Here is a 26,197-nt window from a genome sequence, read left to right on the forward strand (position 1 = left end):
TGACTTTCAAAATTTTTATTTAAATAAAATATAAATGACATTTTGAAGTACAAAATTATTTGATTGAACTTTTTATATACAAAACAATTCGAGCGATTTCATCGTGACTAGGTACATACAAATTAAGCTTAGCCAATAAAATTACACTTCACATTTTACGTTGTATCATGTATGTAAACTAAAATCGAATTTCCCACACATGCACGAAATTTCGGCCGGGATTTCGTGCCTATGTGTCAGGGCGGGCCCAGGGGTGGTGCGAGCGGTGCGACTGCACCGTGCGTCCTTGGAAGGTGGGCGCCGAAACGGACTCAAATGTGCAAAATCATGTGCAATATTATATTATCTCTCCTTGGGCAAATTATAAAAATAAAATAAAAAAGAATATAATTTGTACCTCCATTGTAAGTTTTTAACTCGCTTTATTTTAATATTATTTTTTCTGTGCCTTTTTATAAAAAATAAAAAATTGCACTCGCTTCGCTCGCGCTCGTATAAGTTGATGAGTTTGTTAGGTAATTGTATGAGAAAAATCTTTCGTTAAAAAAAGCTAAGAAAATGAAAGAAAAATTGCATATTGGGGGTGCTAAAATGGAATCTTGCACCGCCAAAACTGATCTGGGCCGGCCCTGGTTTGTGGAAGAGTATAACTTTGTTAAAAAAGCGTAAAGCATCGTCGCATTAATATTTTTCGTAATAATGAATTGAATATAATATTAATTTTAAATGTAAATACTTTAAAGTATGACGACGTGAAATAATAATAATTGGCGAAAAAGTACTTAGTAGTATTTTTCTAATTTTATACTTACAAGCTAGGCATAATATAATAATGATAAATGTAAAATAAATAATACCTAAATGTACTGATTGTGATTATCCAATCAAGTACATGCACAAAGACTTTAATAAGCCAAAGTCTTTACAAGTACTTCTATTTGAAGTCCAATTCGGGACAACCATTGAGTAAATATTGGTTAAAATGGTGTTACAGATGAGTATCGAGTTGTACAAGTGACTATTGATTGCAAAATCCGAATTTTACAACAGTTTAGGAAACAGTAGGTATTTAGTATGGTTTCATTATGAAAATTCGGATTTTATACGTTCGACTAAAAAAAAGTAAGTATATTTTTAGATGGAGAATGGGAATTTACACTTGGTGTCAATGAGATTACCGACTAGGTATTTGAGACATTTCTTAACTACTTTTAGTACGAGGATCGGCCCGATTGGTATTCAAAGTGCTGTGTGCCCGGCGGAACACGGTAGCTTGTGTAACAGTGGTTGAGGGCGTGCTGCGAGAAGAAACCGGTGTAGTCCTTTTTCACCTGTAACATAAAACCCATCAAACCTTATTAGCTCCGAGGGTTCCGTACCTTGAACAAATACATATAATTAATTATCTTGTTGCTTAAATTATCTCCAAATCGCAATAGTCTAGTCCAAGTCAATATAACGACAAATGAACGATTTTCGGATTTGTTCCTTTACTAGTGCTGATTGAAAACTGGTTTCAATTACGATTGCGGTTCTTTTAGGTCAAAAAGGTTCCTATTTTCAGGACGGTTTTAGTTGTTGGTTGTCGGTTCCAATTGGTTCCGATAAAAGGTATTGAAATTAATATTAATTGGATTAACATGTCACGGTATTATTTGTAAAGATTAATGCAAAATATGAGTAAACTGATCAGCCTCGTCTATGCTGGTAGAGCTTGTCTATTTTGAAATGACGCGCCCCACTACATAATTTTGTTTAGTAATGTGTAAATTGCGGTGGTGGGCGCGACATTTCAAAATAGACCAGCTCTACATGAAAATCTGAAATAGATCAGAGAACTAATCGTGACAGGATACAACCTTTTGGGAAATTAGTTTTCCGCCATTCGCAAAGCTTTGTTAGCAAACTGAACTGAAGATGGAAATTGAGCATGCAAAACGGGATGTAGGTAGGTACCTACCGTACCGGAAGTAAGCCAAATGTAAGTAATTGAGGATATGATTTAGTGATAGACTTCGGGAGAAGGAATGCCAACTGTCAATATGTGTTTGTATTATTTTACAATTGTTATGTTGGTGCTTTACCTGTATAGGAACACTCAAGAAAATTCAAAATATTTAAAAAAAGTTACATAATATAAATATATAGATGATTCCGGCTATAGGCAAGTAAATCAGCCATGATAGTTTAAAGTTTTAGACGCTAAAGTACATCATATAAGTACCTATCAAAAACGGTTCCGAAAACCGGCAGAATTCGAACCTGCGTCTCTACTGGGTATCGCACCCGTAGTTGAGTTTCGAATTTGTTAGGATTCCGTACCCAAAAGGTAAAAACGGAGTCCTATTAATGTCAGTCTGCTGTCTGTCTGTCTGTGTCATCTAAATACTAAATAGTGTTAAGCGCACATGCAGGTAGGTACATCAAGCTAAGTATAATAATATGATAACTACAAAAAATACCAAGCCTCATAGTCCACAGATTCCAGAGACAGATAAATATAATTAATAAGTAGGTACTAATTACTATACTATTATTAATTAATAACTACTATCCTAAAAGTGATGCTATGATTCGAAGTTTTTAGCCAATTATGTGATACATATTATTTATGATGCTAAAATTGTGCCAATTCTGATCGATGTTATTTAACAACTACTTAGGATGCCTGTCTACTGGAGCAGAAAGAAGCGGAAACGTTTGTCAGGCCCATTTTCCACCTAAGCGGAGAAGAGGGGAAAAGCGATGTTTATAAATAACAAATCCGTTTTATTTCCACAATTTTCTCTGCGTAGCTTTGGTGGATACCATTCTATCCGGGAGGACAGATGTCTTATTTTTCTAAACGAATGTTCAGCGAAGATGTGAGTGTGTGCGACGAGCAGACTAGATACATGCGTTTCTTCCATGACCAACTGCGCTATATTCTCCGGAGTCAACACTGCTTCGTTCTAGCCCACATACCTAATAATATACGCTTTGCATTAGTGAAATCACCCTGCCCGCTATGTCGCTCGCCAGCGCTCATCTCTCCTCTCCGCTTTAATGGAAACCGAGCCTCAACCTATCAGGATTATTATGAGAAGATGACGAGGTCACTATCACGTCATCTACCAATAAAATCTGATTGGTCAGCTGAACACATTTCCGCTCCAAACCGCTTTTGTGGACAAGTACCCTGATTGGTTCTATCAAGAAGTGCTAAAAGTTAATAGAAGTATTTTGACCAAACAGTCACACATGACTGAAGCATCACTTACTAAAGGGGTATTAAAGTCCGGCATGTACCGACTTGGGTTTGGGTCGGAACGCGACGGGCCCTTAGACCTCGTTCATGGCAAGTAATTCGGCAAGCGAATACTGTCGCAGCTAAAACAGAACATGATATCTTTCAACATTCAATGAAGGGCGACCTATCAGGTTACTAGTTACTAACTACGTAGTATAATGGTAGTTTTCTTTTAAATTTTTAAGTTTTTTGTGTTTATCTACACAATGTTTTTTGAACGTAATATATTTACTTATTGATATTAGATACTTTGTTAGTTGGTCATAGAAGCTAGGGGTTTAAAAGCCAATCCGTTCGCCAAACACGCAATTTTTATCAGTATATAGGTTCCACAAAATCAAACCCAAGCATTTGTCCATTGCATCTTCATTTTATGTCATTAGTTGATGGGTAGGTACCTACGTAGTATTAAATTTAACGGTTTCCTATATAATATTATGTACATATGGTACATGCTACGTAAATCATATCTTCAGCATGCGTTTACTATAAAATTGAAAATGATGTGCCACGGTTCCCAACTTAGAAGTTTACCCAGGAGGTAAATAAGTTGGGTGGGATTTTTAGTGTATTTTCTGGGGTAGGGATTGTTTGACTTAAGTATAATTTTTTTTTTGATTAAGAAAAAAGATATAAAAATATATGGCCTGAAGTAATCTAATGTAGCCAATCATATTTATTTGATGACCTAGTGGCTTAGCGATACTTAGTATGGTTCTTCATTACTACGTAAGTACGCGTACTTGATTAAAAAACAAATGCCACCATAGTGTTTATATATAAACACCATAAACATAGCCTTACATAGGACGTTTAACGCGATATATTACAACTACCTACTCTGTGGTGACTGGTGGTTACCACCAAATTCGGTTTTTCAAAAACATAGACCTATAAATACTTTTTAAAAGAATAGATTGTTACCTACCCACCCAATATGGGAAAAAGAAAAATGCAGGCAGGAAGAAGTATCAAGAGCTCTATTACCTTACGGGGCCTGCAGGCGGGCCCTTTCGCTAGCTGTCTCCTTGCTTCGTTCTCTGCAGCCACTGCCTCCTTCACGGTCTGCGGCGGCCATTTCTGATCACCACGCATGTTTACGCCTCCTGAATAATATTAGGGCATAGATATCATGTGATCATACTTCCGATTTTCTATATACCCACAATACTAGACCACCTTTTAACTTTACCGAGTAGGGAGGCCTAGTAAGTACCTACCTACCTACAATTTTGACAAAATATAGGTTACGTAGGTATCAATCTACCTGCCTTAAGCTACCTAAAGTTACGTTAGATATATTTGTACCTAATATACGTTACTTTACAATTTTTAACGATTTCCAAGACCTCAGTTACCTACTTAATTCTCTCTTTTAGTGCTTATAAAGCTTTAAAACAACATTCTTGAGGTGTAATATGAAAGCTTTTACGTGTGGGGAGACGCTTTTCTAAAGCGCCGTAGCGACGTATAAAAAACCTTTTTAAAATAAAAACAATATACCTACGTACTTAGTACCTAGATACCTAGTTCGAGAAGATACCTATTAGATACCTAGCTAGTGCTAGTAGCTACCATCATCACGTGTGCAAGTTTCATAGCCTTTTAATCACACTAATATTATAAAGGCGAAAGTTGTGTGTATGTATGCTTGTTACTCTTTCACGCAAAAACTACCTGGACGGATTTGTCTGAAATTCGGAAAGGAGGATATTATCGATGTACGATACCTTGGATTAATACAGAATAAACTACTTTTTATTCAGTAGAAATCTATGGTTCCCGCGGGATTTTTAAACATATATCTACAAAGATGAAGTCGCGGGCATCATCTGGTTTATTATAATGTTGTCTCCTTTATTTTACACATCTCATTCTAATTATACCTATTAAAAAAAATAACAGATCGTGAAGCAATAATGTCAATACTTAGATCTTAGGTTGGTACTTTTGAGCGATGCTGTGGGGGATTGGCTAGGGAAGACCGGCGGTGGTTGCTGGCATACGAGTTTCTGTCTGTAGAGGATAATCGTCGACGGCGGCGGTGGCTCGAACTGCCTCTGTGGCAGGTGGTACATAACCGCCAAGATCTGAGGCTAAGCGAATGCTGCTGTTCACGCTTTATAATGCTTACCTTTGAGCGGTGCTGTGGCCGGTTGACTAGCGAAGACCGGCGATGGTTGCTGGTGTACGGGTTGCTGTCGACGGAGGGTGATCGTCGACGGCGGGGGCTCGAACTGCCTCTGTGGCAGGTGGTACAAAACCGCCAAGATCTGAGGCTAAGCGAATGCTGCTGTTCACGCTTTATAATGCTTACCTTTGAGCGATGCTGTGGCCGGTTGACTAGCAAAGACCGGCGATGGTTGCTGGTGTACGGGTTGCTGTCGACGGAGGGTGATCGTCGACGGCGGGGGCTCGAACTGCCTCTGTGGCAGGTGGTACAAAACCGCCAAGATCTGAGGCTAAGCGAATGCTGCTGTTCACGCTTTATAATGCTTACCTTTGAGCGATGCTGTGGCCGGTTGACTAGCAAAGACCGGCGATGGTTGCTGGTGTACGGGTTGCTGTCGACGGAGGGTGATCGTCGACGGCGGGGGCTCGAACTGCCTCTGTGGCGGCTGGTACGCGGGCTCCGAGTACTGCGGCTGTGGCGAGTATTGGCCCTGTGGCAAGTATTGGGGCTGCTGGTTGAATTGTGGGGTCGTCGACGTCGGCTGAAAGTATTTTTTATCCATATTACAATCAATTGTAAAAATATATGATTAGAGTATCGCAACATCTGTAACATTAAAAAAACGGTATTTTAAACATATCAAATAATATCCGTCGCTTTTCTAAAAATTATTATAACACGCATAGATCTATAAATAGTCAATAACACGATAATTTGTCAGAAATATATTTGTGAGAAATTAAAGAATGTGATGGAAATGTTTGATTAATTTAAAACTATTATTATTTACCGATAGCAATAACAATAAATTAATTTTATTTTTAGCTGTCGTACAGGTCGGTAGGTACGTAATATTTTCAGCGTTTGTGCTTTTATCGGTTTAACAAAAATGTTAATTACAAACATCAAAGTTTGCTGTCGTCACTCGTCAAAGACAGATAGATAAAATAGATTAGATTATGCATTTATTAAAGCAACACAAATTCGTACTCAGGTTTTCTGGCATAGGTATACCCATCTAGATATGTTGCTGAAACCTGAAACTTTATTATCTGTAAGCTAGTAGAAAATATCATGCATACGATTCGATTTATTTATTGCGCTACACAGAAATTAACTTTTGTAGTAGGGGGCTGGGTAGATAAAATTATCACAGTTAAGGTTTTAAGATTAGGTTAGTTGACTGGAGGTAGGTATTAATGTACTGAACCTCTTTGCGAAGTTTAACAATTATAGGGTAACACGGGCAAATGCTTGGGCATGCATGCATCCGCGATGGTTTTCATTCGGTCACTCTACCTGAGGGGAGATGGGGGCTGGTACGGGCGCCCAACGACTTTGTTGTGGTCGGTAGGGCTGCGCACTAGGCGACAACGGGCCCTGGCGGTAAGATGGGGCAACTGGGGAGGCGGTGACACCCGGCCCTACAGGGATCAGCTTACTTAGCCCTGTGACTTCCTGGCGTTTCCCTTCGCAGTGAGAAGGCTGCGACTGCGTTCCTTGGTTATATTGAGGGTATTGGTTCTGGGATGGAGTAGCTTGGTAGTGAGGTTGCGGGGAGTGTTGCTGAGGTTGCGGGGAGTATTGCGGCTGTGGGGAGTACGGAGACTGGGACGAAGAGAACTGGGCGTTGTTGTTGTATGCAGGACTCTGCTGTTGAGCATAAACGGAACTGCTAAGGACCATCTGATTCACTAAAAATACTATCGACTAAGGTAGCTTAAATGAAAATGAGGATTGACCATATTACGATATTATATTACTTAGGTAGGTATAGCAAAAATGAAATCGTTAAAAATAAATAATTATTATTGAAAGGAATATTATGTTCATCTTCCAAAAATATATGACAAGAGACGATATTATAGGTAAATATCACTAGATGTGTCGTTAATGTAATAAAAATTAAGTAAAGTAAATAGGTACCTATCCAGACTTAAATTAAAAAATATGATAAACTATCAAATCAGGGGGGTTTTGGGGTACATATTTGTTTTTAAATGAAAATAGGCTATATAAATTGATTTGCAATTATTTTATAGGTAGCTACTTGCACGATAATTTATCGCGTCATATTTTCATGCTATTATTGTGCTTTCTACATCAAACTTATGCTATGTGCAGCTTTTTACTCCTATTTTGTATATGTACAAAACACATTTTCCACATGCAGACGGATTACCTGTGGTGGTTGATGATATCCGTTGGTCTCAGGCGTTGGAGGCCACACTACTTTCTTTTGGCCTGAAACAAAACAGTTTTCAGTTAATTCACGCTACAAAATCTAAAAATTATAGCAAAACAAAAATACTTTCGAATATACTTTGAAAATACGTCCTCACCAATAAAATTTAACATTTATTTGTCATGTTTGATGTTCGGCGAAAATAAATGGTGTTGAAACAAAAAGTTGTGAATGTCGACGGCTTTGAGTGTCTAGAAAATGATAAGAGTTCGTCGAAAAGATTTACCTATCCACGCCGCTTACAGGTTAAATATTCATCCATACTAATATTATAAATGCGAAAGTGTGTCTGTCTGTATGTTATCTTTTCATCCGTTTAACCGACTGTGGTAGGTAAGTACCGTCGTGTCCCGTTACTTCGCCTGGTTTTTGACAGTTTTTGTCTTCCCGCCTAGAGAGTGTTTTTTATTTCAAGTCCTGCTTTTAATATATGGTGGCCTTTAGACATGACTATAAATTAAGACTGTTACGAAAAGTAATGCAGTTTTTAGAATGCCTCAAAAACTGTTTTGACTGAGCTAGGCGAAGTAAGGGCACAATTCCTAACTTCGCCTAGCAGCGTTTCTATGTTTATTGTCTATAATAACTGTCTCTGAAAAAGCGAAAGACCTATAGATTATGCCGCAAAATCATTTAGAAACGTAAATGGCAGAAAACAAAGTTCATTTTAGAAAAAAATTATCGGTAGGCGAAGTTAGGAACCCAACTGCCGTTGTTTCCATACATTTGTTCTTTTTTGCTAAGGGTTGTCAAAAGAAAGGAATCATAAAAAATACATATTAATACTGAACATGGTTTTCATTAAAAAAAAATACAAATCCTTAAAAGTTTTTATGAAATTTTTAATGAGAAAACTAAAACCAAAATTAAATCTAAAAACTAAATCAGTAGAAGTATAAAAAATCAGGCTTTTTTAGAAGGTAGGAAAGCGCACAAAACAAAAAATGTAGCAATAACAAATAGAAACAATAATTTTTGAACAAATTAAGTGTATATAACACAATAAAAGTAAGTAGTAAAAATTTTGATTGCCTTTATTTTATATACAAACAGAAATAAATCAATATTTTTTCTTCTTGAACAGTACAAAGTACGAACCCACGAGACAATTTTTTTACAGTTTTTTTTTTTTAAACTAAGATTTGTTTGTTCAGTTGTGTTGTTGTATTCAGTTGGATAAGTGCCTATTATTATCTATACTAATCTATCTATACTAATAAATAAAATTGAAGTGTCTGTCTGTAATTTCGAAATAAGTACCTCATATTAAGCTCATATGGTTATTTGAACGATACCATAACTGAATTACAATTTTTGAATTGTCTGACTGTCGGTTTGAACGGGCTGATCTTCGGAACGGCTGAACCGATTTTGACGGGATTTTCATAGACAAGTAGAGGGTTGACTAGGAAATAACATAGGGAACTTTTTAACACACTTTCAAAAAGGGAGTTTTGTTTTTCTACCTATGTACACCGAAATCTCCAAGATTTCTGAACCGATTTGTGTATTTTTTTTTTAATCAATAGAGGAACTTTGCGACAATGTTTCTAAAAAATTTGCATTCCAACTCCTCAATCCTGATGCTGCAGGGGATCTGACCACCAAAACTGATAGGTACAAATGAATTTATCAAAGATTAAGTGACAACCCTAGGGTTAGGCGAAGTATGGGACCATCATGGTGGCCGCAGTTACCTTGTTGATAAATCTTGATGTAACTCATCATCTACATAAGATATATTGAAAGCAATTGTACAACATAAAAGACGATAAAGTAGTGATTTTATTTTACAATAAAATTTAGCCATACTTGTCGTAGATTCTTGGCGGCACGTAAAGTTTTTGGCCGGTAGAAAAAAACATCTCACTTCCCGCAGCAGATAAATGGCTCTGGTCGCTATTGTTGTAAAGTTAGTTACAAATGGTCAGGAATAGTATTGCCGTAGATAACACTAGTATTGTATTTGGTAGGTTTTGAGCTGTTCGGTTCCCAACTTTAGCAGATTTTTCGATGTTTTTAAAATTAGGCGAAGTATGGTTTAGCAGGCGAAGTAACGGGACACGACGGTACAGTCTTGGCTGTATTTGCTACAGTATTGGACAGACAATATTGGACAACAGTAAGTATTGGCTACTTTTTACCTAGCGCAAAAATCTAAGTTCCCACAGGATTTAAAAAAATCTAAATCCACGCAAGCGAAGTAGATAGGAAAGTACCTACCTATCGTATTTTATTACTTTTTTGTTCATAATAGTGGATATTTGAATTTTTTTGACTTTGTAATTATGTGATTAGCTCTGTGTGTTTCTATCAACGCATACGATCTTGGATGATAATATCTGGAGACCACACGTTTTGCTTACATGAGTGGGTAACTTATTATGACACATTCCGCTTCAAATTAGTTTGGCCCACGGTGCTTTTGGATTTGCGCCAGATGATCGAAGAAAAAATAACTTTTTTCATTTGAAATCAGCGCTAACGTCAGTGCAGACAGGCTTTATTTTAGAGAAAAAGACAGACGTGTCTTAAATTTTATATCCTACTTTTTGATATGACATCAAAAAACGATCGTGGGAAGTAAAGTATGAGTGACTAAAAATTTTATTGTCACTTGATATTATATTAAATTTATCTTAGGTAATTTTACGGTAAAACATGTCTACTTAATTGTGTTATAACTAGGTATATAATATTAGGTATGGGTTTAATCTAACTAATGTAGTACACATAAGAGAATGAGAAAAGTTTCAGACTACTTAACTTACAACTAAGAGATTTTGTGTAAAATCAGTGTCTGTTTCCTCTTAGGTAATCAATAAATAAAGAAGCCACAAAGAAGCATGGGAAAATCAAAACGGTACATTGTTACGCGTTCCTCGAAGCTTTCTTCGCGTCGCAAGTTGCAACAAATTGTATACTAGGTACCTTATACCTAACCTATCGCATACCACGTGTTTACCGATAATATGACTAAGTTGGTTATAATAAATTTTTCCTAGGACCACAGAGTGCACGTCTGAATATTAAACAGGAATATACAGGAATTATAGATGTGTTAGGAATTGAAAAAGTATGTAAAAATTATGATGTAAATAAATGGTTATGATGTGTGAAAAATATTTTTTCACCTGGAAAAACCAAACCACGTACCTAGGTACGTACTCGTTTTATTGTGATATGGTATTTATTATTTAAAAAAACTAAGAAATTTTTGTAAATATGAGAGGTGTAGAAGGACTTACGAGACTGAACCGCATGTCACTCGCTCCACTAGCAGGTCAGGACTACGCGCGGACGCGAGTTGGCTCTCGCCAGGTGTATAATATGTGCGCAAATAACTACAAATTATATTATTTTCAGACACCACAGTCCACTCCTCTATGGTACAACGTCTTTCTAACGTCTTCTGGTTATTAAGTAGGTACAATACAAAACCGCCCATAGAGCCGGTTTTGTATAGGGGTAGGTGTTTTGTGTAGGGGGGTGTTTAGGGGTTGGGATAGCCCAACGACTTCTAAGTTCCAACACATTGTCTATTTGAACTTCTAGCCTTAAAAAACTAATCGAACTAATTAGACAAGAGGACCGTTTCAAAAACTCTCGTAGATATGGCAAAAGGATCTCGTAGATACCTACATAGTATCACTCTAATTGATGAAAATCTATCTATCTAAGGCACCATATATTTTGATTACAATCAAAAGCCTTTACGTTAATACGTTTGTATTAATATGAACATATTATGATGTACCTATGGTCATAATTCTTAATTATCTTGCCCATTGAACCACAAAATAATTATATAGCGAATACCGTCGCCATCGGCTATAATTAGGGCAATTTTCTTCTGGTTATCTTCTTAGACGTAAATAAAAGGTTTATGGCACTTTCGTCACATTCATTGCTCGCCTGTAAATAAACACAACTTTGCTTGTAAAAAACCGTATACCTCTAAGATTAGAATTTAGATATTATTACAGATTTTGTTACGATAGATATTACTTAAAACAAAGTGTAAAAGAATGAAGCATTTTTGTCTTTAACTCAGTTTCTCTATATTTGTTTGGTTTATTACGTATCTACCTATTTTATCTAGCTATTGGCTTGGTGCGTAGAGATGGCAGATGGTATGATACTCGTATATTGGAAGATGGGCACTGTTGCTTATTTGGGATGCTACGTGTGCATACACTTTAGCTGCATCCCTCATTTAGGCGACCACATAATGGCAGATGCACCGGCCACTTTCAAAGAGAGAGTCGATTAAACTGGGGATTAGAGCTGGCAACTTTGGTCAATTCAGTTTGGCCATCCAAGCAAAGGTGCAAAGCTGTCGGCATCTTGGGTAGGTAGGTACAATCCCTCGCTGTGGTGGTCTCGATAATGTTTTAGATTTTAGTAACTTAATTTATTTTAGTTTCCTAGTTTCCATTTATGATTATTTAGTCTTTTTTGGTTTTAATTTAGATTTATGTTTATTTTATAGAATTCACTGTCAATTATTATAATACCAACTACCAGAATAAATAAATACAAATATAGCTTCTCTCAAAATTGGTTTTGTGGTTTTCCATGGGTAACGTGGTTCAAAAAAAAGTGAATTAAATTATTACTCTTCAAAATAGTACCTACCTAAGAGACGCGATAGAGTCATCATTTTCTTTTCTCTTTTACTAAGTAGGTGCAATGCACATAGATACAGAATTAGTTCTTGAGTCACTGGCATTGGTTTTATATTTGGCATTAAGACACGTGAAACACAAGTTGAATCATCGATTGGCCTTTGCAGCGATCATCGCTAACGTGCATTACCAATGTCAGGTGCAAACATAAACAAACATAACTAGCAGTCTCTTGAATAAAATCAAAATAAATATCTACCTACTTATACATATGTATCTGCAAAGTAGGTATATAACGTATTACATGTATGCTTTCACGTTTTTTCAAAATCTCACAACCCAATTTTCAACAAAACACATAAATCGGTATCTACGCCATATTTTAATTCAAACAACCTTCGAACATCTAATTAGCTAATCGAGATATTAATATTCAAAGGTGTTAGTCTAATATTTTAATCTTTTCAAAAGAGGATTTTTTAACATAATTATAAGGAATTTTTATAGATACAGACAAGAAAATGGCAAAGAAAAACGCCTTTGAAACGGAATAAATACTTAATCTTGTAGATACTTACAGACATTTTAGGTAAATACTATCTAGTATCTACCAACCTACTCAGATTTTTTTCAGTAGCTGACTACTCGGAACACTATGCAGAACTAATAACCTATCATTGATGTCCTAGGCGTTGGACAATACCTAGGTAGGTAAGCACTTCTTATTAATAATTAAGCATATTAAGACCTCTAGATATCTCTACACTCAATATCCTGCTAATAAATATTAAAGTATGTTGTTTGTCGGGTTTTCCTTCAATCATGTGATGATCGAGCTAATTTTTTGCATGGATTTAATAAAGACTCAAGAAGAGTAACATAGGCTAATTTTTTGGAAAATTAAAGAGTTTCCACGGGATTTAAATAAAAACCTAAATCCGCACGGATGAAATCGCGAGCATCGTCTATTAGTTCTTATTATCGTCTATTATAATACGGGTTAATCACAATCACAAGGTTAAATTGGCATCCGCATCCTTTCATGCAAGTTTATATTGTTATCAATTTTGCTGCCAGAAACAAGCCTCAATGTTTTTAGGGGCATATTTTTACGTTAGTAATTGGCTGTAGATACATCTTTGTTGCTTACATACCTAATAGTAACAGGCACTAAAATATTAGGTAGGTATTGTGTTAAAATTAGTTCTAAAAAATAGACATGACGTGTTTAAAGAGAAGAAGTGCGTTTTTTGTAGTTCAAAGGTGTAATATACAACGGTGTGTGTTACCAACGGGTAGACTTGAATCCTGAAACATGTGAACTACAATTTCTATATCAATGGATAACGAAGTATACATGTTTTTTTCTATAGGCCAATGATATTATTAAAACTAATAAGTGGTGTGAGTGTTCCCGTATTGAAAGTGATACTCGTTCGGCGTTGCACCTTCTCAACAGAAGGTTAATATTAGCCGTTGATTCATGAAACGCTCGCGAAAGTAGACTCATCAGAAATAGTTACACATTGCGTCAAACAAAACGTGTTTTTTTTTTTCAGGGAGATTTATATACCTTCAGAATGTTTGATAAATCATATAATATGACAAAACATGAGGTAAATATTATATAGGTAATACCAAATAGAGCCATAGATTCTTTCGTTGTCTCGGCTTCTTGACAAACGTTTAAACGGTTCTTCGAGTTCGCTGGAGTTTTTTACGTTTCCACGATGTGCTGTTTGCAGGGTTGTAGCTGAGTTTTAATCGATTCTATTCTAACCTCTGCTTGTCGAGATTTAGACGTTATCTAACACTTGTCGAGAATATTACCTATGATTTAATCTTTTGTCAGTATCGTAGATTCTTATCTGAGTACAGGTTATTGCTTATCTAAACTAGCATACCTAGCAGAGTGTTTGTATACCTACATACATTATATATTGTTTATTAAATACTGTTAATAAAAACTAACAGAATAGGTAATTTATTCAGTAGAAATGAACATTTTTAATGAAGATATAAGGAATTTTGAGAAAATTCTGAAATAATTTCATAAATACCATAAAGAAAGACATCAATAGATGTAAATTTTTCGAACTTTGGGACAAACACTGGAAGTTTTTCAATTTACTTCCGCATCAATTCGCTTGATTCGCTTTTGTCGTGATAAGTAAACTTTAAATTAAGTATACTTATTTTTTCACATTGCTCAAACAAACCGCCATTAACATGTTGTCGAATGGATGTGATAACCTGAATATATTATTTTCTGTGATTGCACTGTTAAACGTGTTAGAACTTCACTAAATGATAAAACTAGAAAAAGTTTCTGTACTGGCTTTACGTAATCACTGATTTCCAAAGTATTTTCTAAGGTAACAACTGAAATAAGTTATAGATAATAACTTGCAAGTGTACTTTACCGACATATACTATTTCAGACATTTTCGTTGATATTCGTTCGCTCGCGAGTAATGTACTAACACTACAAAAGAGCTCTTGAACGTTTCTTACAAAATACTTATAAATTCTTGCCAAAATTTTTACGCCAATGACCAATCTCCGCAACAAGTAGGTGTCAAAAGAGTAATAACGTACTTAATGAAGATATTTGTAACCTGAAATTACTTTTAGGACATTACTCTTAAAGACAGAAATAGTTTGCCTGTATTTTAACTAAGTGGGTACATAGGTACCTACTTATTGAGTTTGTTTTTAAGATTGACTCCTGGACCAAAAGCTTTCAAGTGCCCGATCCAGTATAGGCTTGCTGTTTTTTGGTTTTGCAAAGAATTAGCAATTTCCACGCAAATATGACCATTTGCCCTTAGAACTACCTACTAAAATCCATATTTTAATATTATAAATGCGAAAGTGTGTCTGTCTGTCTGCTACGTTTTCACGGACCAACCGCTGAACCGATTTCAATGAAAGGTACAGACTTGGGATACATACTGGGGAAGGACATACTTAGGCTACTTTTTATCACGGAAAATCAAAGAGTTCCTACGGGATAAAAAAAACCGAAATCCACGCGGGTGTAGCCGCGGGCATCCTCTAGTTTTAGAAATAAAAGTAGGTACTTGTCTGTGTTTATGTTTGCAAAATGTTGAGATATATGAGTAGAGATTAGAAATTAAATACAAAAAAAAAGACTATCTTAGTATTTTAATCTAAATCTTGCTAACCTCAGTGTGTGACCTGATAGTGCTTCATATCATAGGTCATAGTTACAAGGTTTGTTAGAAATCAAAGTTTATACTTAAATCTCAATGCAATTCCCAAGCAACAAACGTGTGACTCAAAGTCATTACACATGTTTGCGAGACATGAAATCGACTTATCTATTCTATTTGTTCTATCTACAAATTAATCTCATACATGTGCTCGAATGACATGATGTGCTCTCTCTATTGTGGTTTACTATTTCTACCAGCAACAGCGAGGGTACCTTTAGTAGCCTTCATGAGATCGGAATAAATATACGAAGTGGAGTTGATTTGGCCATCCCAATTACGAGTCGGTTTCGTCTTTTTCGGCGGCCACAGTTGGTCAAATCTTCGCTGCGTGCGGACAAGGTTCTCCAAAATCGCCTGGATTTGGGTGGGGTCTAGTTCTGACAAAGCAGTTTCTTATTAAGGATTAGTAAGCTTGGACTGAGTCACGATGCTATTTTCTAGTTCTGCTCTATCCATCACGGATTCTAGAAGGTAGATATTACATTTTCCAGTGTAAACTTTATAAACATCTAGATTAATTTGCATTGTATAAGGTTAAAAAGGTACCCAAATCTGGTTCACGCAAACAGCTGGCGGTTACTTACTTGGTAAACCTTTGCGGTTGCGTTCTTCTTCCTCAAGCATGCGCAGAACGGCTGAGTTTGCCAGATTAGCCGGTTTGTCGGTACCGGGTTGCTGGAAGTTAATACTGCAACAAGAAAAACGACAATCAATAAAAATAATATTTTAATAAGTAGCTGTATATATTTCATAAATATTATATATATATATTTCGTATATATTTACCAAAATAGTAAAAGGAACCTTATGGTCTCTTAGACTGAGGTGCGACTAAATCCATCTATCCGTCCGTCCGTGCACAATTTCATGGACTTTGGTTGCTTTATTCAAATGAAATTGGAACTACGTTTGTATAGAGCGAGTGACGGAGAGACCCCTCTTAAATGGCAATCAGAAAGTAGTTTGTAAAAAAGGTGAATCGCGATAGGTACAGGAAACTTGTGGGAAACCGTAGCAAAAACTTGACAAAGCGTAAGAACTAACTTTGCTTTGATTGTGTTTCACAGTTTCCAATTCTGTTAATTTACACCATTCACGGCTTTAAGAACACCTTTGTTCATTCAGCTAATTAATTCATTATTATTTTGTTTTCTTCGTGCAATTTTCTAAAATAGGTCGTTATTCAAAATCTAAACTACACTGATCATAAAATTGAATGATCATCATCATCAACCTAATGCCTGCCCGCTACTGAGCACGGGTTCCTCTTTGAATGAGTCCACCACGCTGGCCAAGTACGGGTTGACCTTTGAGACCATTATGGAGAACACTCAGGCATACAGATTTCCTCACGATGGTTTCCTTCACCGTTAAAACAAGCGATATTAATCGTTAAAACGCACATAAATTCCAAAAATTAGAGGTACCTAAGTATATTTACGTGCGTATAATTGAATATTTGTGTAAGTAAAATAAAAATTGGATGTCGTAACTCATGAACTTACAGCCAAAAATGTATTTTAATTAATCATGTGGAATAGCTTAATATATCTACGTACTCTACTCACATTTTGCAAAATAAATCATTTCATTTCATTTCTATTTTGTGTCACCACAGTACAAACAATAATAGCTTTGTTGTTATTCGGTAATTACGGAAAACATACCAGTGTCGTCTAGATGTTGTGACTGATTTTATTCATAAGACCTTATTCAGTAGTGTAGTAGTACTAATTGTGATTATATAGCAAGCCTAAGCAGATTCTCCCAAGAGAAAAAATATTCTCGTTTTGATATTTTTAAAATATACCGTGCTACAATTTCATGAAGTATTATTATGTACTTACTTTGTGAAATTGTTTGATTAACGGACTCGGAAAATGAAAAAAATAAATAAAGGCAAACTGTAATTAGGTACTGTACACCGACTGTAAAGTTGTTAACTATAGGTATTCAACTAGTATTGAAGTAACAGTTGGTAGGCTTTTGGTAGGTATGTTTTCTAGACTAACACTGAAAGTCTACTGATGCAGCTTTTGTGTAGACTCAAGGCGTCATGGATCTGTCGCGCGATGTGTGTGCCCGAGCCTTTAGCCACTACCTACTTAGTAGGTACCTACTTACAGTTGTATTGCCCAAGTTTTCTATCAGATTAGCCCGTTTTCTTTCTTACTTTTCAATTTTATTACGATCTTGTGAGATACTCGTCGAGGGAAAACCTGTCATAGTTGAAACAGATTGAACTTGTATGCAGGTCGTTGAGCTACGATATTGCATTTTATACAAGTCAATACTTATTCATAAGTTCTAGCTATTTTCTGTGGGAAAATATCTTGTTCTTAGGCTATATTTTTAAAAGGACTGCATTATTAACAATTGAAACCGGTTTTATAGATTTATATACTAACCTAAATTGAGTAATGTGATCATTGAAAGTCTATATCTGTATTTTGATAGACATCATGATATTACGAAGAAAACATCGGTAAATACAGTACATTATACATATATACCTATAAATCGTTATAGTCAGTAGGTATGTTAAAGTACCTATGTTAAATTTTAACGTGTTCCCGTCAACATACTTTATGAAAGGTATCAAGTTAACTTTTATAACCATTTGTATAAATATTTACGTTTATTTTTACAATATAAATAATTAAAAACTTATACTTAAATATAACACATACTCTAAAATATTGACTCACCTACGCACTTCCATGACCATATTGCGAAGTTTAAATAATTTAGAAGTTGCACCGAATCAACAACGTTTGATTAATGAATTTAAATTTAACTTTATGGTTGATTGTATGCCAAAATGAAAATGCGGCGATGATCTTTTTAAATACCGAGCACGTGTTTCAGTTTAATTTTGTAATCAATATTAATAATACAATACTCAAAACTAATAACAGCGATTTCCTTTTGGATTTTTAAAAGACCTTTCGTATGCTTCTTATACCGCTGTTTTATAGTATTTATATTTTTAATATTAACAATAGTACTTTAATGAAAACAATTAAAAAAATATTTATTCTTAACTGATATATTTTTTTATTACTCAGATTTTTTAAACCGTGTTTAGTTTTAAAATGCTGCGCAAGCGCAGTGCGGTGCGGCAACAGATCGCGTCGGACTGTGCATGGACGCCAGCGTCCTTCTCCTCGTTTACTACCTACCTACGACCTAGAGAATCTAAAGATGTAATAATTGGCGATTTTAAAACACTCATAAATTATCTACGTACTAGAGAAATAAAACGCTTGATATTTGATAATTTAACCTCATCATAAGTGAATTAGTTCACGTAGATTTAACTTTAGGACTCTTTGATTTTTGAAAAAAATTCCTTAATCCGTCAAGTATTTAACAGAAAACATTACGTACTGTACCCATTTAAGAGAAGTACTTAAATAACTGCACAAAAAGCTAAACAACAACAAAAACTATGAAGAAAGTAAGTAAGCAAATCATAATATTAATATTATGCTCTAGCATGAACTTAATATTAAGCTTTAGCATGAATTTAGCTTTAATTGAGTGAAAGTTTTAAAACTTTTCAAACATAGAATGAGCTTTTTGAAAGTTTTTAGTCCAGCAAGTAATAAGCTTTTTTAAGTTAAAGAATTTCTTTCATTTTTAAAAATTTAAAATAATTCTTAAGTAATATATTCGTTCGATTTCCATTTCTGTCTATGTAGGTTATACGAAAAAGTTTTGAATTTGAAATATATATTACTTTTGGAGATACTTTCGTCTGGCGTTGATCTGGAGTATTTAAAAGATATTAATTTTGAGTAGTGTATCACTACTAATATTATAAATGCCAATCTTTGTTTGTTTGCTGATTTGTCCTTCAATCACGCCGCAATATAGCAATGGATCGACCGACGTAATTTTTTTCATAGATATAGTTAAACACTTGGTGAGTAACATACTACTTTTAGCCCGGGAAATCAAAGAATTAGGTTAAAGGGATTTTTAAAAACTGAAATCCACGCAGACGAAGATCGTGTAGTAATCAGTAATTAGGAATATGCTTGATACTATTATTTTTGATACTAATTTTCTTGTTTAAAAAATGAAATAAATTATATCATTGAATATTGCATTTAGCGGAGATTTATTTTGGCACAACCATTATGCTATACGGGAATGCAAGTAATGCAAATTGCAAACGCGGTGCTAAATCTACGCAAATGTCAGTGCCCTCGAAATGCACTTCCTTAGTACAAAAGTAGCCACATACCTACATAATTGGGTCATCATTTTTTTACTTAAACAAAAGCTTACTTAAAAAGCATTTTCGTCGGAAGTCCTCAGAAACAGCTCCGATTTTGATGATTTTTTTTTTAAATTCTTGTTTTTTATACATTATTTAAAATCAGAAACGTTTTGAAGCGGGGAAATAATTTTTAGTATTTTTTTATCCATTTGTGCGATATTTATACACGAAGTCCAGAAAAACGCTACTTTCTCTTTGAGAAGTTGTAGAGAAGGTCAAATGCTACAAATGACCTTTAAACACTTATGGGCGAAAACCGCCCGTTTTTGAGTTATTGATCGTTTTCAGAAAAATACGTATTTGTTTCTTTAAAAAAAAAAGTAAGGCATATTGCCGACTTTTTATTTAATTTCTAAGTACTAGACATCTCAATTAATAATTGTGAATACTAAAATAAAAATAATCTTTGTAGGTTCCCCGGTTAGGGATCCAAGACTGTACCAGTTTCATAATTTCTATTGGGTTACTTTGCCAAAAATACTATTTTTTTTAAAAGATACAGAAAATTTTGGCCTGCAAATTATTTGCAAAGCTTCTACACATTCTCAGCTATCTAATGATGTATAAAACTTGAAAATAAGTTGAAAATTAGCTAAAAAAATGATAAAATAATAGCACAAGGGAGAAATTTCTTAACGCTTAAATCTTAAGTAAATCGTTCCTATCGATCAATTGAGCTATCCCGTGGCCAATCTTATGATCAGATTTGACCAGATCATATGTTCACAGTAAACTGTTACCTCTTTCTAAGAAGAGACTACCTCTAAACAAAGAAAAAACGATTTGTTTAAAATTTAAGCGTTGAGAAATTTCTTCCCTGTGCTATTGTTTTATCGTTTTTTTTAGCTAATATTCAACTTATTTTAATGCTTTGTACATCATTAAATAGCTGAGAATCTGTAAAAGCTTTGCAAATAATTTGCAAGCCAAAAATTTCTGTAACTTAAAAAAAAAATAGCATTTTTGGCAAAGTAACCCAATAGAAATTATGAAACTGGTACAGTCTTGGATCCCTAACCGGGGAACCTACAAAGATTATTTTTATTTTAGTGCTCACAATTATTAATTCAGATGTCTAGTACTTAGAAATTAAATAAAAAGTCGGAAATATGCTTCACTTTTTTTTTAATAAATTTTAAAATAAACAAATACGTATTTTTCTGAAAACGATCAATAACTCAAAAACGGGCGGTTTTTGCCCATAAGTGTTTTGAGGTCATTTGTAGCATTTGACCTCCTCTACAACTTCTCAAAGAGAAGGTAGCGTTTTTCTGGACTACGTGGATAAATATCGCACATATGGATAAAAAAATACTAAAAATTATTTCCCCGCTTCAAAACGTTTCTGATTTTAAATAATGTATAAAAAACAAGAATTTAAAAAAAAAATCATCAAAATCGGAGCTGTTTCTGAGGACTTCCTAAGATTGGCTATTTTACGGCTTTATTTACTCCACTACAGCTAAGACCGCTTGAGAGAATCAGGATAAAGTAAAGTATAAAACTGTACAGGTTTATTTACCTATTGTTAAATTTATACTGCTATTTGACCACAAAACATCTCGTAGAGAGAGTGCGTATCTAATATTTAAAGTTTAGCATTTGTACGTGGCGTTTCAAAGTTTGTTTGTTTAGGTTTGGGTTGAATGCTAACTTCACGAGTAAGTTGCTTTGAGGTGAGAACAATGTTTTATTTGTGTTGGGAACTGTACCGCTGCCGTAATTCTGTAAATGCTGATTGTCTCATCTAAGGTATTTTTAAGAAATCTACGTTCCCTCGAGACAAATGAAATATTTGAATGTCGGATTTATTAACGTGCAAATTAAGCGTTTTATTAAATACGCACAAGAGCAAAAGGCAGATCGCCCTTCAGATGGACAGATCAGGTGAGGGCTGTAGTGACGTCATGAGTGCACGAGGAAGGCAGCTGTTAGTGAGGAGTAGAAACAACAACTGTTCTATCAAGAGCGAAAAGATTGAGAAGAAGGTTTATTTAGCGGGTGGTTCTGCTTTTAACCAAATGTTCCAGAACCATAGAAGAGAGGGTCAAGGATTTAACATGCCGCCCCAATGTGGATTGTCACGTATTTGTCTGTGTTTATCATGGGAAGTTATATAAAATAAAAATAATATAATCTCTACTACAAACCCGACGGTGCCATTGTCGAGGTTCTGCAAATGTTTGTTCAGCGTCTCTTGGATGTTTTGTTGAGAGTATAGACCAATAGGCGAGTTGAATTGCTTGTGCACTATCTTCGGACCGGTGGCCATTTTGGAAGTCGTTCGTTGCGCTGAAACAGAAAAAAAATTACTTTGCTAATTAAAAAAAGAATTTTTTGTTGATTTTCTTGATTTAGCTAACTAAAAGTAGACGAAAATATTAGGAAGGATTTTTCGAAGTATTGTATGTTTTTGTGTAAAATATTCAAGGAAGATATTAATTTTTAGCTTCACTTTTGGGTATTACTTTCTCGCCCTCAGCTTCGCTCGGGTGAAATTCCGGTCAAGCCGTTTGTATAAATTGATTTTTTTATTATTGGACTGTACCCACCGTACCTACTTCTCTATGTCTGACTAACTTTCAATCTGTCCGTCTTCATTGGTCCGGTATTTTTTTTATGTCAACAAGGCAACCTATTTCAATCTTATTGTTGCAAAGATTCATAAAGGAAGCAATTGCAAACTGCCATTCGTAACTTTATTGGTTACATTGTTGAAAGTTGAATTGCTTTTAAAATGTTTTTGAAAACCTACCTACAAGTTTTGAAAATTTGAAATACTTACTTTAAAAGGAAATTTAAAAAGTTTGCAACTTGTCAGGTTACCTAGATGTAATCTCAATAGGTAGGTACCTATTCGTCGCGGATATAGGTACGCCCGTCAACAACGCATTGGTGCACTTTGATTTACGTTTCTAACAAAATATAATCCGTAGATACGTTATAATTTACTCCGCTATAAAAATAAACATGTAAGTACTGTTTAAGTAGTTAAACAGTACTGTGACGATACGTAATGGTTAAGCCGGTACTAGACGGAATCTTACCGAACGACTTTTTTCTTGCAAAAATCAAGCCGCACTGTACCCTACCTACAATTATTTGTATGAAACCTCAAACGCCGTACGTGAATATGATGTCACAAATTGAATTGTATACAATTGCGATGATAATATCTCGCGGTTTGTTTTCGCAGAGTTTGGTAGCCGCAATTTTTCACGCAGAATTCTGTGCAGAAAGCTGTACGTATTGGCGAGAAAAATACGCGCAAACGGCTTCATATAATTTCTATAATTCAAAATTCTGCAATGAAAATCGCGCAGTAAAATTCCGCAGTGCGGGCTTACCCTTACACATGGAAAAAATTGGATTGTCAATTTGTATCCTCCTCATGAGATAATTTTATTACTGCTCCGTAAGATTCATGCCTCGGGTTACAGACGAAGCTTGCCGTCTTATTACGATTTTATTAGCCCTGGCAGCGACGACGACGGCTACAATATTTTTTCCGGATAATGTGTCAGAGACAGGGGCAGGTATCTTTGAATTTGAATCAATACGGTAATGCATGTATGTATTAGCTATGTAAAACATTAGATGCGATCTATTTTCCCTAAGCTGAGATAATAGGTAAGTAAGCATATCGTTGGTAACTTTTACGAAAACGCATATTATGCACTAAGGAAAATTCAGGAAAAATGTTAATAAAAGTTTAAGTAGATTGATATAAGTATTTTTGATCCTAACAATTCTTAGTTTAATATGTCTTACAGTATTTTCCAAAAGTTTCATGAACTGAATTGAAGTAGTAGGTACCCTCTCCTATAGTCAAACATCATCAAGGTAGATTGTTACAGGTCAAGACCACAATAGTAGGTAAAAACACCGCAGGTATAAATTAGTAACTATATAAAACGAAATAATAAGTAGAAATTATTTAGCATTAAAAGTCTCTGGCTTGTGCAAAGTGTGAACAGTTTAAGAATAGATTCATTTATTTCCCAAGAGAGATTAGATAAAAACAAGTTTTACGGGTGTGGTGGATGTTTGAAATATTCTGCCACAAACCAAAGTATGCAGAAAGATATACTTAAGTACTTTTGGAATTAGTAAAAATATAGTTAGGTATCTAGCCAATGACGTAAAACATTAAAAATGAATCTAGGTAATCATAGAGTTCTAAGTTTAAAGATTCTAGTTAGAAAAAGATAAAAGCAATATTTTACCCAAAAACTATCTATTGGAGTTAATTCACGTCATGATTTAAAAGTACATCACAACTAATTATCAAAACTAATCATAGTTTTTGCAGTAAAAATTCATCATGATTTGACTGAAGAAGTTCATTAATTTACCAAATTACAATATTTAATTAAGTACAAGATTTATATATTTTACATGTTCATGGTAAATCATGTTAGCAGACCATGCAATTTTCTGTTATCATTACCTAATCAATAAAATAAGAAAAAAAGACAGTAAAACCAATTCGACTGAAATAGATTAATTTGGTGCTTTTTTATTGGAAAATAATAGTTCGAAATATTCTAATATTTTTCTGTACAATTTTCAGGAAAAACTGAAATCGTAAACAATTATTCAAGTAACAGTATGGTTTCTAATAATAATTCGTCGAGAGCGAAGCATGCGTGGGAGAAACTAAAAAAGTTTGCGTTCCTGTCCCAAAGACACGTTTTATTTTAGAGCTGGGTGTTGATCTATGGTATTTTGTTTGTGATTTTGTTCGTTCACCTGTAGGGTTATCATCTATCTATAAATAAGAAAGAAATACGGTTTAATAATTTTAATATAATCAACTTCTCTGAATCCAGAGCTTTTCATACATACTTTTATATAACTTTGTAAAACTAACTATTTTTTATTTATTAAAATTAATATATAAAAAGTATGTAAATAAATGACATTATTTATTCATCACGATAATTTATTATTTATTTACGTAATTTTTAAAAAAATATAACACCCAGCAAATCCGGAGGTATAAATTACGTAAATGTACCTAACTTTCATTTTATGAAAAACAACATCACGGTTGTCTTATACATTTTTAGTTCCAATAATAATGTAATAACAATGTGTCTGGAACAGTGTAAAGGCCGAAACAGCTGTTGGTAGCGACAAGGTTAAGAGTACCGTCATCAAGGTTCAAAATATTTCTGTCCAAACCATACTGGACGCAAGTAGATACAGAAATAATTTTACTGATTATAAAAGCACATCTAATTCTTTATGCATGATTCGTGTGCCACAGACTTTGCAGTAATTAACATGCTCGCCTCTACCTTGTGCACCCAAGGTGCCAACATGACGAAATGTTCTCATAATAATTTATTACATGCATACTAAAATTTCCCCGACGCTGACGCGGCGCATTATACCCATCCGTGAAAATGAGACGCGCTATTTTCAGTATCGTGGAGTAAAGGCGATTATTTTTGTAACAAAATATTTGCGTGGAGTTAGTCATGGTCGTCGTGGTCAGCAGGTGACATACGAATGAAAAAACACATACGTCTAAAGCTTTTATTAGTACTAATGTTACGTGAAGCGTTGAGTTTAAAGAGTTTAGTGCGGAATATACCTTTTGCGGCGGAGAGGTTCGTGCGAGCAGCGGCGGTGCCGAACTCTTACTGAGCGGTAGGCGGCGCGCCCACGCCCGCCCGAGCTTCTAGCCTCACCTGTAACGTTTCATGAAAATCATAATAAACTGAATGAACTGCATTGCTAACTATTCGTTTTTCATTCCAACTATTCCATTTTCTACTGCGGTGATAACCTTGTAGTTAAGACGTCCGCCTCCTATTGGGGAGGTCACGGGATCCTCTAACTTTTCGAAGTTAATATGTATGAAGAGAGAGTGCGTTTAAAGAGATTAAATATCACTTGCTTTAACTGTGAAGAAAACATCGTGAGTAAACCTGAATGCTTGAAAGTTCTTCATAATATTCTCAAAGGCATGTAAAGTCCACCAATTCCCAATTAGCAAGCATGGCGGACTATGGTTTAAACCCTTTTCATTCTGAGAAGGGATCCGTGCTCAGTAGTGAGCCGGCGATGGGTTGAACATGATGATGATGATTACATTCCAAAACTCTCGCGTATAGGTACTCCATACGCTCGCAGAAAGAAAAGTTTTGAGGAAAAATACACATTGCCCGTTGTAGAGCCTTGACAGTGATGTCTTACCTGAGGAAAACAAAGAGTCTTCTTACACAATGCAGTCCTTGAACTTAAACTGGTGCGCACTAATGACTGTAATGAGCTGTGACAGACGAACGTCTCAGATGCTACCGACTCCTAGCCTGCGAGTGAAC

At 35.0% G+C, this 26,197-nt stretch overlaps 1 protein-coding gene across 11 annotated transcripts; it reads right to left on the minus strand.

Annotated features, from left to right (window-relative positions):
• On the minus strand, positions 1–26,197 carry LOC123867762 (DNA-directed RNA polymerase II subunit RPB1). Of its 11 annotated transcripts, none has more exons than XR_006796497.1 (12): positions 26,070–26,194; positions 25,465–25,561; positions 22,013–22,154; positions 16,159–16,262; positions 15,787–15,951; positions 7,645–7,706; positions 6,762–7,115; positions 5,897–6,003; positions 5,607–5,713; positions 4,277–4,395; positions 3,261–3,369; positions 1–1,331 (listed from the first exon to the last, which is right to left on the minus strand). XR_006796497.1 is itself a non-coding variant. In XM_045909994.1 (12 exons), exons 3-10 carry the CDS (start codon positions 22,132–22,134, stop codon positions 3,322–3,324), a joined length of 1,188 nt encoding a protein of 395 aa, XP_045765950.1. In that variant the 5' UTR covers positions 22,135–22,154; positions 25,465–25,561; positions 26,070–26,194; the 3' UTR covers positions 1,250–1,331; positions 2,657–2,658; positions 3,283–3,321. The 11 variants fall into 11 exon arrangements, 9 of the variants coding, with proteins under 9 accessions (XP_045765948.1, XP_045765949.1, XP_045765947.1 ...); XM_045909994.1 differs by lacking the exon at positions 5,607–5,713 and adding an exon at positions 2,657–2,658 and having other exon boundaries at positions 1,250–1,331; positions 3,283–3,369; positions 5,790–6,003; XR_006796496.1 differs by lacking the exon at positions 5,607–5,713 and having other exon boundaries at positions 5,790–6,003.

This window comes from Maniola jurtina, chromosome 8 (genome assembly GCF_905333055.1).
Source record: "Maniola jurtina chromosome 8, ilManJurt1.1, whole genome shotgun sequence".
NCBI classification, from domain to species: Eukaryota; Metazoa; Arthropoda; class Insecta; order Lepidoptera; family Nymphalidae; genus Maniola; species Maniola jurtina.

Coding starts and splice junctions, on each gene's coding strand:
- LOC123867762 (XM_045909992.1), bottom strand. CDS start 22,134: ATGGCCACCGGTCCGAAGATAGTGCACAAGCAATTCAACTCGCCTATT. Junction 7,707..15,786: donor TCTCATGAAGGCTACTAAAG/GTACCCTCGCTG, acceptor GTTTTGTTTCAG/GCCAAAAGAAAGTAGTGTGG. Junction 6,004..6,761: donor CAGCCCCCATCTCCCCTCAG/GTAGAGTGACCG, acceptor AAATACTTTCAG/CCGACGTCGACGACCCCACA.